Genomic DNA, 12,258 nt, shown 5'->3' on the forward strand with positions numbered 1-12,258 from the left:
CCCAGAAATAGGTTCAGAACAAGAAAAGGCCTAGCTCCCAAAAGCCAACTGAGCCCAAAGCTCACTTCAAAAGCTGAGCCCAATTCAGTTCATTGAAACCAAAGGTTTAAAGCCCAAGGCCCAGTGAAATTCCAAAGGTACAAAGCCCAAGGTTTAGTTCATTGAGGCCCAGTTCATCCCAAGCCTAAGTTTAAGGCCAAAGCCTAGTGTACTGATAGGCTAAAGCTAAAGCCCAATTCATTCCCAAAGAACTCAAAGGCCCAAAGCACAATCATAACCCTTTGGTTACCAAAATCCATTCCTACCCAAAGCCCAACAATAGCAATTTAGGAACCCAATTAGCTAAAAACACACAAATCACACCCAGTCTCTGTGGATCGACCCGTACTTGCACGAGCTACAACTGACGACCGTGCACTTGCGGTATTACTGTAGGCCCGCGTCTTATTACGCTTAATTTTATACATATCTCCGGGCCCACCAAGTTTTTGGCCGGGGATAATTTTTAGGACCTTTTAGAAGCGTACCACTAACAAAGCATCCTTTTGTTCCTTATCCTGACATCCAGTGTACAAGTATCGAGTGCCTCTTGGTTTATTTTTGTTCCATTCTGGGTTGATTTTGATGTCGGGATTATCTTTGATCAATGAAGGGAAACAGTCGTAAATCCACACCTATATTGACACCGAATAAGAAAAAACAAAACAATCCGATAAGTATAAAAAATTAAAAGAATAAATAAACATAAATAAAGTAGACAACTTTTTCCAATCCAATTACCTGGAGTAGAGCCGTATTCCCATGGATTTGAGAATATCGTTCTCGAGATGCAGTTGATAACTGACAATTCAAATGTGCTACCATGGCAGTCCCCCAAGAGTAGTCCTTTACATCTTCCAAATGATCCAAAAGTTGAAGAAGGCTGACACTCACCCGGTTATCCTTACTGTCGGGAAATATAACCGATGCAAGTGTGTACAAAAAATACCCAGCCGCTGCATAACGACATTGCATATCAGATAGACCTTCAACTTGCTCTCTGATTAGTGTTCCAGCAAACATCTCCCTAATCTCAACGAGTTTGAACTCTTTCTTCGGGTATTTCTTTCCCTTCACGAACATGCCATTCGTGGTCTCTTGATCCCAGCCAAACAATCTCTCGGTCAATCCATAAATTTCTTCCCAACTAAGCCTTTTCTTGAACTTTTCGTTGGTGGATTTTCCTTCCACCGGCAGCCCTAAAATCTGATCTGCATCATCGGGTATCAATGCCATCTCACCAAAAGGGAATTGGAAGGTATGGGTTTCTCCGTAAAACCTCTCACGGAAACTTGATACTGCAACCTTGTCATAGGAAATCACAGAGTTCACAACAACAGTATACAAAGCAAATTTTTCAATAATATCCTTGACTCTTTCACATTCATCCTTTAGTTCCCACAGGGACATTTTCGCATAAGAAGATTGTCGCCTGAAAAGACGTACGTCATTCTTATGATCCTACAAAAAAAAAACAAGTAAATATATAAAAAAAAATAAAATTAACATCAAAAAATCAAATATAAAACCAAAGTTGAGAGATTCTTACAATTGTTTCGTAGATGGTACGAGCCCAGCTACCCTTATATCCAAATAAAACGTCGCAGCCATCTCTAGGTTCTCCTCTCGCTTTACCACCACGAAGAGGAGACAACAACAAATGTATGGAGGGGATGTGTCTCGCACTCTATGCAATTGGCTTTCCATCCTTCCGTGTACGCGGTCTCACCTGCTATCCCTTCATCATCACCAACAACACCCTTACCATCATTACCTTCATCATCCTCCTCCTCCTCAACATCATCATCATCACCACCATCACCACCAACACCCTTACCAACATTACCTTCATAATCCTCCTCCTCCTCAGCATCATCATCATCACCACCATCACCACCAACACCACCAACACCCTTACCAACATTACCTTCATCATCATCCTCCTCCTCCTCAATATCATCATCATCACCACCATCACCACCAACACCCTTACCAGCATTACCCTCATCCTCCTCCTCCTCAGCATCATCATCATCACCACTAACACCCTTACCAGCATTACCTTCTTGTTCCATAATTTCTTACTCATCGCTTCAGGAATCAGATACAACATGGGTGGAAGAAGGTGACGAATCATTATCGGGGTCTCTTGGTTGGTCGATGGACAAGGGTATATCATTCGGATTTTTTCCTCGAAATGGACCGGCATTCAAGTATCTGGTGTCTCGGGGAGGTTTGCTAGGAGGAGTGGGCATGTGTTTCTTGTCTTTCTTTTTACTACAATGGTAACATAAACAAATAAGTTGAGTCTTTCATGCTATCAGAACAAGGGTCGTCAACGTATCCATTAAAACATAAACGACTCTAACAACAAACATGACGACTCTACAAAATAGTATAACGACCCTATCAATATTTTGGACAGTGAGTATTCTTATTTTGCAACTAGGGTCGTCAACTAAATTTAACGACTCATATCCAAACCATAAGAGTGCAATAACGACTACAACATATATCTTGACGACACTTCCAATTTTTAAGACAGAGAGACTGTCCTTAGCAGAGTTAGGGTCGTTAATATTCAACTACACAGCAATAACAACCCAAATCTAGGGTAAAAAATTGTAGTAGCAGAATTAGGGTCATTAACTGAAACATCATACAAAATAACGATTTTTCATAGAGTATACATGAATAAGTAGAGTCGTTAGGGTACAAGAAATTACAGAGTAACGACCAATTCATTGTAACTGAAAAAATCGGTTCCAGAACTCAATTTCACAATCAAAACTCAACAAAAAAATCAAACCAGAGGTGGGTCTTAGTTCACTTACTTTCTAATCGGCGCCATTTGTTCTTCTAATTCTACCCGGCTTGTTACGGTCTTGCTTTTGAGATTAATCTTCAATTTGGGTTTCTCTACCAATTTAGGGTTAGCAAACTTGTCTTTGTACTCATTGGTTCGAGCCATGTTTGTAGAAGAATTTAATCGTCGATTAAAGTTTTTTCGTATCAACGATTACGACGAAGAAAAGAAAAATGGGTCGTCAATGGAGGGAAGGAAGAGAGAAGTAGGGTGGGAGAGGAAGGGATGGAGGAGAGTACACTGATTTTGGTTTTAGAAATTGAATTGGGGGCCTTATGTTTAGGGTTAATAGCTAGGTTTTTAAGTAGTAAGGGTATAATGGTATTTTCACCCCTTTCTAGAACCTCCCTATAATGTTTGGTGTGGGTATAAATTGGTCAGTGCCCCTAATTATTTTCAGGGACCCCCAATTAAACGAGGATAAAAAACAATTTTTCGAATTTTTAAATGATTTCCTGAAAAGTCAGAAGTCAAAAATCAAGTTATTCGGAAGCAAAATCAAAAACCAGGAAGTCAATTTTGGGTAGAGAATTTCCAAACAACTTCTACAAATTATAAAGTTAATTTTCTGCTTCTGGCTTTTACTTCTGTAGAAGCAGAAGAAATTCCTTTTTTGATATCCAAACACGTTATAATTATGAAACGATTTCAGAATGACTCATAGAAGTTAAAAAGTCAGAGATCGAGCAAAATGTTCTGCTTCTTTCTTCCCAAAACTACTTCTATCTCAAAAAAAAATAGGGTGCCAAATGGGTAATAAAATACGAAAATAAATTGATTAGTTCTGCTTCCTGCTTCCCGAAACTACTTCTATCTCAAAAAGAAAATAGGGTGCCAAACGGGTAATAAAATACGAAAATAAATCGATTAATCCTAGAGGTGGGACTTAGGTTGGTTGGGGGGTTAGAAGGCTTGGCCGAGGCAGATCTGAGCTAGGAATCCTTTGCTCAGATTGCCCAACAAACCCGTGGAACCCATAAAGGTGCTTCCCAAGCCTGCCCAAGTTGTGTTCCTCGGGTTCCACGGGTTCCTCGGGTTGGCCCAAGTTTGTTAATGTGAGCAAATTTTAATAATAATAAGATTTAATTTCTTTATTTACCTTAAATTTCCAAATAGCTGAAAATTATTTACAATATTATAAACCTTTTTTTATATTGAGTATTTAATGAGATAGATATAATTAAAATTTTCATTATTAGATTTGAAGATAATATCTAAAATTACTCTAAATACTTAATAATACCAATTATAAAAATAGTTTATATAATTATATATCATAATTCTTCTGCTTGGGTGGATTGTGTTAGGTTAGAGATGTTTGTGTCCATGCTTGCCCAAATCTACCTCGGGTTTATAAAATTTATGCTCAAACTTGTCCAAAATTTTGATATAACCATGCCCACCCAATGTTCGGGTTGAGCATGGGTTGGGTATGTCAACCCAACCCAAGTCCCACCCCTAATTAATCCACCCAAAATTTCTCTGACATAGGGTGCCGCTAATTCAATTGTTAGCTGTAAAATCCAGTTTCACTGCGCACATGACTCTCACGGTTAACCACGTGACTCTAAGAAACTTTGCGATTTCTCTTGATGGGGATGAAGGTAGATTTAAAGGAGGGATTGTGGTAGGAGTTGTAATGTTTTGTTACCGAATACTACAAAAGAGATAGATCTTGATTTTATAGACTAGGAATCGGAAAGTGAGTGCATGACTGAGAGAGAGTTTTTTCCTCTTTGGTCAATAGTAGTAACCCACCACCAACTTCAAAAACTTAGCTCCACCACTGAAGTCTTTATCACAAGTACTAAAGATGAATGTGATGTCATTGCATTGTGATTAAGAGTAGCATGAGCATTTTAATTGTCCTGCATGTGTTTGTCAGGAGCTAGCTGCATTTTCTTTTTATACAATCTTTTTTCTTTTTTTTTTTTGAAAATAACAAGATATATTACTGCGAAGAAGCTAATTTGTAGATTCAGACTCATGTGAAATCAATTCTGGAAGAGTTGTTCGTCCGATGATTGAATCTGTGTGATTAGCTTCTTCAAGAAAGGGTACATAAATTGAGTTCATATTACATATCTCTTGAGCTTTGATAGTGTCAAAAGCTATTATTGGAATTAGAAACATAGGGACTTCATTAAAACTAGTAAGATTTTGTGTTGAGTTTCTCCCTTTTTTTAGCCAGCTAGTCTGCTGCTTTGTTTGCTTTTCGATCTACTAGGTGGAATCCCCCAAAAGAAATTAGGTTCTCTGTCAACTTCTTCACTTCATCTAGTACTTCCAAGCATTTCCATCCGATTGAGGTATGTGTGCCTTGTAAATACTTGATAGTATTTAGATTGTCTCTTTCAATTGTCAGATTTTGCAGGTTATGTGTGATGGCCCATTGAGTAGCCTGTAGCAAAGCTACAACTTCCGCTTCTTCTGCAGATTCAGTCCTGCAACTGCCCATTCCTACTGCCCTGAAAGAACCTGACCAATTGCGCAGAATAAAACCATACCCTGCATTAGTATTAGCCGAAATCCATGAAGCGTCACAATTCAATTTATAGAAATTTCTTATTGGGAAATTCCAGTAAGGCCTAGATTGTATTCTAATGCTATTATGTAAAGGAGATGGTGATACTGATGAGAGAGTCAAAGGATGCCAATATTCATAGTGTCTTTGAATATCTAGAGCTAGTTTTTCTGGTGTCCTGCATTTGTTCTCAAACACTCTTAGGAACCTTTCTTTCCAAATGAACCAACATTTGGTAGCTGTGAAGACCATAGATATGGAGTCCAGATCACCTTTTATACGTTCATTATACATGTCTAAGAGAGAAGAATTATTAGAAGAGTGGTTAGAAATTACTCCCTGAGAATGCATTGGATGAAGCTGTCAGACAGATTTTGCAAAGACACATTCAAAAAATAAATGAAAAGTTGTTTCTTCTGTCTGTTGACAGAGACACATTTCCTCTCCTCATCTTGAAAACCTAGCTTTTGTTTAGTGGGTAAAGTATCTTGTAAGCACTTCCAGATAAAAAGTTTTATTCTTTGAGATGTGTTCATGCTCCGTAGTTGTTTCCAAAATTTTCTTGTTTCTTTCGTTGTTGGATCTGTCAAATTTTGGAGCTTTGCATATAGAGATTTCACAGTAAATTCTCCATTGGTGGTGAGCAACCATCTAATTTTATCCCTTTTTAAGATTCCTGCCCCAGTTAAGAATAGCCTGATATTAAGAATTTCATTGACAAGATCTGTGTCAAACATAGAGTTTAATAGTGATACATTCCACTTCTTTGTTTCACATTCAATCAACTGTGATACAAGTGTTATATTTGGGTTACCATTAATATTTGAGATTGAGTTTTCCAGACTTTCTTCCCTATTAGGTAACCATTTATCCTCCCATATATTTATGGATGTTCCATCCCCAACTTCCCAAAAGCTGTGATTTTTGATATGTTGTATACCCTACAGAATGCATTTCCACACTTAAGAAGCTTGTGATTTCTTCTTAGAGTGAAGTGGTCCTGTTTTCTTGAAATACTTCCCTTTTAAAATTTGTGCCCATAAGTCATCAGGATGACTTACAAGTCTCCAAGCAATTCTGCCAATCATTGCTTGGTTCATCTTATTTGCTTCTTCAAAAACCTAACCCTCCCTGACTTATTGGTTTGCAAAGGAAATCAAAGGATTTAATATAGATACCTTTGGAATTAGAATGTTTCCCACCAGAAGTCACGTTGAATGTCATTTATTCAGTTGGTTGTTTTATTTTTATACAATCTAGCAACTGAAGAAATTAAAACTAAATTTCTCATTACAGCGGTGATGAAATTGTACACTTTATAATCCAAAGTGCCCATAAGGCCATAAAAAGTGTGCTTCTAATAAAGTTAGTCCATGGATGAAACACCAAATATCGGGGTTACAAATCAACTGATGAGCACATATTATAGGATCAAGCTAAAAATGTTTGCTGGAAATTTAATACAACACTGTCAAATGAAATCACCACCATATTCGTATTTGCCACCAATATGATTCATATGAAGACTAATCAGTCGAAGAAATTGAAATAAGAATTATGTGCCCAAAAATGTAATACAGATTCATCTAGATTGTACAGTATTAAATCATATTCTCATCCTGTAATAGGATTAAAATTTCAAGGTTACTTCATAAGTAACTACAAATGTGATTATAGAAATAATTATGAATAAACCGAAAAGGCAAGACATTGATCGAACTAGGATTATCAAATTCACTAGTACATAAGTAGCATACCACACACACAAATATACCAAAGATCAAGCAGTGATTCAAAGTCAAGTAAATCAATATGGCGAAATTTCTGAACAAGACACGAGCGGCGATGATGCTGGTGGTCCGGTGTTGTCACCATAAGCTTTCATTTGTTCTACATCTTTCCAGACCTCCTTGTAAATTAAATGATGAGGACATCATAACCTCATTAATTCTTTTTCCGAGTCTACTCACACCAATAATTATCGATATCAACCATTTTGTTAATATCTTTTTCTTTTCCTTTAGGGACATTTTATGAAGAACAAAATTGTAGTAATGGATCTGAAGAAGCGGAGGAACTGGGATCTTCTTTTTTTTTCTCCCGATCTCTAGAAAAGTTATAGTTACTGCTTGCAATTACGAAGGTAGAGTTTAGGAGATGGCTTCTTTTATAGAGAAGACAGCTAGTAGATGAGCAAAAGAAGAAATATTCTGTTATGAATGGCAGATAACAGTGTCTACCTTAAAATGTGTCACTCACTAACTCCACTCTAACTACACCTGCAAAATAATGTGTATTCCAACAGTTTGGTGTAAGATGTTGAATGCATTGCTTCTAGAAAGTAGCGATTCTTGAGTGAAATTAATGCCTCGTTAGAGAGAGTAAGTCATTATATCAGTTCTGCCATTGCCTCCACCACAACTTCCAAAGGAAAAAAAATGTTGGATTGTTTATCAACCATCAACAATCTTAACCCCGTCCTACCACCACCAACCTAACTAATGATGCATTGCATTAAAGATGAATTACACTACTGCCTGAGCTTGAGGTTGCATTGTGATGAATACCAAGGGATGGTACTCGCATACCCACCAAAAGTTATAAAAACCTTGAAGATGAATAATATAATGCTTTGTGTTCTGCTCATGGCAGTGCTAAAATTGTCAATTACTTTGTGGATGCATGACAAGTATGTTGGTTAATCTTCAATATAGAAATCACTAACAAGTTGGTTAGGATAAGAATAGGAAATACATGAAGTTCTAAGAATTAGGAGCTAGCTAAGTTCTAAGAAAAGGAAAGACATGTAATAAGGTAATAGGACTAGGAAAAGGAATTCATAGTTCTATATATATATGATCACCAAAGTTGTGGTTGATCATATGAGCAAGATTAGAGCTTGTGTTTAGTTTTGAGAGATTTTCTAAACATCAATAAAGAGAGTTGTCTTTATATAAGCTAAGTTTCATCTTGCAGTTGCCATTAATTGGTATCAGAGCTTGTTTATGAGCCATGGAAAACGAAACCACCATTGTGGGTGCAAAACAGTTCACGCCACCATCAATACAAGTTCCAATCCTCAACGCCACAAACTACACAGTATGGGCCATGAGAATGAAGGTACTGATGAAAATCTACAAAGTTTGGGAAACAATTGATCCTGGTACATTGGACCCAGACAAAAACAATGTTGCCATTGGATTACTCTTTCAAGCAATACCAGAATGTGTTGTTCTACAAGTTGGTGAACAGGAAACTTCAAAGAAAATTTGGGATGCAATAAAGGCACGTAATCTCGGATCTGATCGAGTTAAAGAAGCCCGTCTGCAAACCTTAATGTCTGAATTTGAAAGAATGAAGATGAAAGAAACTGATACTATTGATAGCTTTGCAAGAAAGCTATCAGAGATAGCCTCAAAAGCTGCGTCACTTGGACAATCCATTGATGAAGATAAACTGGTAAAGAAGTTCCTCAATAGTTTACCAAGATCCAAGTATATTCATATCATAGCTTCTCTCGAACAAGTCTTAGATTTAAAGAAGACTAGCTATGAAGATATAATTGGAAGATTGAAAGCATATGAAGAAAGAATCCTTGATGAAGAAAACAATGGAGAAACTCAAGGAAAACTCTTGTACACAAACTCTTACCAACAAAACTCTGCTACAAGAGGAAGAGGTCGTGGAAGAGGTGGTAGAGGAAACAGAGGCCGAGGAAGGGGAGGAAGGTTTAACTCACAAGATAGAACAACAAGTCAGAATGATCAAAACCAAGGAAAAGAAAAGAAGGATAGATCAAAAATTATTTGTTACAGATGTGATAAACCAGGACACTTCTCCTCTGTATGCCCTGAAAGAATACAAAAGATGGAAGAAACAAACAAGAATGCAACAAGGGAAGCAGATACAACTCTTTTCATGCACGAAGTTGTATTCTTAAACGAAGGGAAACTAATACCAAAGAACTACGAATCAAAGGATGGAGAAGAAGGAATCTGGTATTTAGATAATGGAGCCAGCAATCACATGACTGGTAAGAGACACTACTTTTCTGAACTCAATGAAAAAATCAAAGGACAAGTGAAGTTTGGGGATGGATCTTCTGTAGAAATTGAAGGGAAAGGATCAATTCTATTTCAGAGCAAGACCGGAGAACAAAAGCTTGTCACAAACATCTACTTCATCCCAAACTTACAAAGCAACATTCTAAGTTTAGGACAAGCTACAAAAGTTGGATGTGATGTTAGAATGCGACAAGATTATCTAACAGTTCATGACCCAAGTGGAAGACTCTTAGTTAGAGTCTCACGCTCACAGAATAGACTCTACAAGATAAGTCTCATGATTGGAAGGCCATTGTGTCTGAATATGAGACTGGAAGATCAGACATGGAAGTGGCACGCAAGGTTAGGACACATAAGTTTCAGAACCTTAAAGGCAATGTCTCAGAACAAGATGGTTCGAGGACTACCACAGATAAATGATGAAGCAAAGATCTGTGAATCATGTTTAGTTGGGAAACAAACGCGTCAAGGTTTTCCAAAAGCAACAACATTCAGAGCCTCAAAGCCATTAGAGCTTCTTCATGCTGATTTATGTGGTCCTATTACACCACAAACCCTTGCAAATAACAAATACATATTTGTTATTATAGATGACTTCTCAAGATTTATGTGGTCTATTTTTATGAAAGAAAAGAGTGAAGCATTTGACAGAGTCAAAATGCTTAGAACTGATAGAGGAGGAGAGTTCACTTCCTTAGAGTTCAACAAGTTTTGTGAGTCAAATGGAATCAAAAGGCAACTCACAACACCATATACACCACAACAAAACGGAGTGGTGGAGAGGAGAAACATGACTCTAATGGAGATGACAAGAAGTTCTTTAAAGGCTAAGCAGGTACCTAATTATCTATGGGGAGAAGCTGTACGACACTCCACATACCTAATAAACAGGATACCTACGAAAGCTCTGAAAGACATGACTCCATATGAAAGTTTGCGAAAGAGAAAACCAAACCTATATCATTTAAGAGTGTTTGGTTGCAAAGCATACGCAAAATTTGATTATGCAACTCTTAAGAAACTGGATGATCAATCTCAGACTCTTGTGAATCTAGGAATTGAGCCTGGATCCAAAGCTTACAGATTATTCAATCCAACAATGAAAAGAGTGATAGTGAGTCGAGATGTGGTATTCGATGAAAAAGCAAACTGGAACTGGAAAGAAACTAATGATGGACCAAGTAGGGATCCAGAAATGTTTCACATGAGATGGGGTCAAGTAATTGATGAAGGCGAAGGACCCATAATCATCAATACTAATGGAAACAATGATGTTAATCAAGAAGAAGAAGAGAATAATGAAAACATTGAGAATAACGAAGAAGTGGAAGAAGAAGAGATCGATGAAATAACTCAACCCATTCCACTGCGAAAGTCAACAAGATAGATACAAAAGCCATAGTATCTGGAGGATTATGTTCTTCAAGCTGCAGAAGAATGTGAGATTATGCTACTTTTAGTTAATGATGAACCAAGGAATTTTCAGGAAGCAAAGGTCTCGACTAAATGGACACAAGCATGTAGAGAAGAAATTATTTCAATCAACAGAAACAAGACTTGGTTTCTAGTTGATAAGCCAGGTGGGGTAAAAGTGATTGGTCTTAAGTGGATCTTCAAAATAAAACGGAATGCTGATGTTACTGTCAACAAATATAAGGAAAGACTTGTAGCTAAGGGATACGTTCAAGAATCAGGCATAGACTTTGATGAAGTTTTCGCACCAGTTGCTAGACTAGAGACAATTCGTCTCTTAATAGCAGAAGCAGCATCAAACTCATGGGAAATTCACCACTTAGACGTTAAGACAGCATTCTTACATGGTGAATTGTGAGAAGATGTGTATGTTGAACAACCAGAAGGTTTTGAAGTAAAAGGACAAGAGCATAAGGTTTATAAGTTATCAAAATCTCTATATGGTCTAAGACAAGCTCCTCGAGCCTGGAATACAAAGTTATACCAAATCTTAAGAGAAATCAGATTTGTTAAGTGCTCTAAAGAATCATCAGTATACATAAGAGAAGCAAAGGGAACGCTTCTTGTGATTGCAGTCTATGTAGATGATCTATTTTTGACTGGCAACTCCCTTAAGGTGATCAATGAGTTCAAGAGAGAAATGTCATCAAAGTTTGAGATGTCAGACCTCGGAAAACTCACTTATTACCTTGGCATAGAAGTCCATCAAGGAGTAGATGGGATTCAGATTAAACAAGAAGCTTATGCAAGGAGAATTCTGAAATAAGCAGGACTTGAAACTTGTAATCCAACTAAGATACCAATAGAGTTTGGACTTAAAGTTTCAAAGGCACAAGAAGAAGCTGAGATTGATCCAACGAGTTATAGAAGAAATGTTGGATGCCTTAGATACTTGTTACACACAAGACCATACTTGGCTTTCTCTGTGGCAGTAGCAAGCCGTTATATGCAGAGTGAACGCAAGTCTCATGGTGATGTAATAAAGCAGATATTGAGATATCTAAGAGGAACAATCAGCTGTGGATTGAAGTATGGTCGAGGAGGATCAAAAGGAATTGTTGGGTATAGTGACAGCAGTCATAATATTGACCAAGATGATGGAAAAGGTACAACTGGTCATATATTTTATCTAGGAGAAGCACCTATTACATGGTGTTCACAGAAGCAAGACACTGTATCTCTCTCATCCTGTGAAGCTGAGTTTATGGCTGCAACAGAAGCATCTAAACAATCAATATGGCTTCAAAAACTGTTGGGTGAAATCAAAGGAAGAGAACCTGAAAAAATTCTCA

At 37.4% G+C, this 12,258-nt stretch overlaps 2 protein-coding genes across 2 annotated transcripts; both read right to left on the reverse strand.

The window, feature by feature from the left end:
* Window positions 1-515: 515 nt before the first annotated feature.
* Window positions 516-2,114, reverse strand: LOC113285585 (protein MAINTENANCE OF MERISTEMS-like). The gene is made up of 3 exons (XM_026534433.1): window positions 2,025-2,114; window positions 781-1,500; window positions 516-674 (listed from the first exon to the last, which is right to left on the reverse strand). Exons 1-3 carry the CDS (start codon window positions 2,112-2,114, stop codon window positions 516-518), a joined length of 969 nt encoding a protein of 322 aa, XP_026390218.1.
* Window positions 2,115-5,096: 2,982 nt separating this feature from the next.
* Window positions 5,097-5,723, reverse strand: LOC113285687. Its single transcript, XM_026534498.1, has one exon. The coding sequence runs from the start codon at window positions 5,721-5,723 to the stop codon at window positions 5,097-5,099; it is 627 nt and encodes a 208-aa protein (XP_026390283.1).
* Window positions 5,724-12,258: the final 6,535 nt, after the last annotated feature.

Source organism: Papaver somniferum, chromosome 1, assembly GCF_003573695.1.
Source record: "Papaver somniferum cultivar HN1 chromosome 1, ASM357369v1, whole genome shotgun sequence".
NCBI lineage: Eukaryota > Viridiplantae > Streptophyta > Magnoliopsida > Ranunculales > Papaveraceae > Papaver > Papaver somniferum.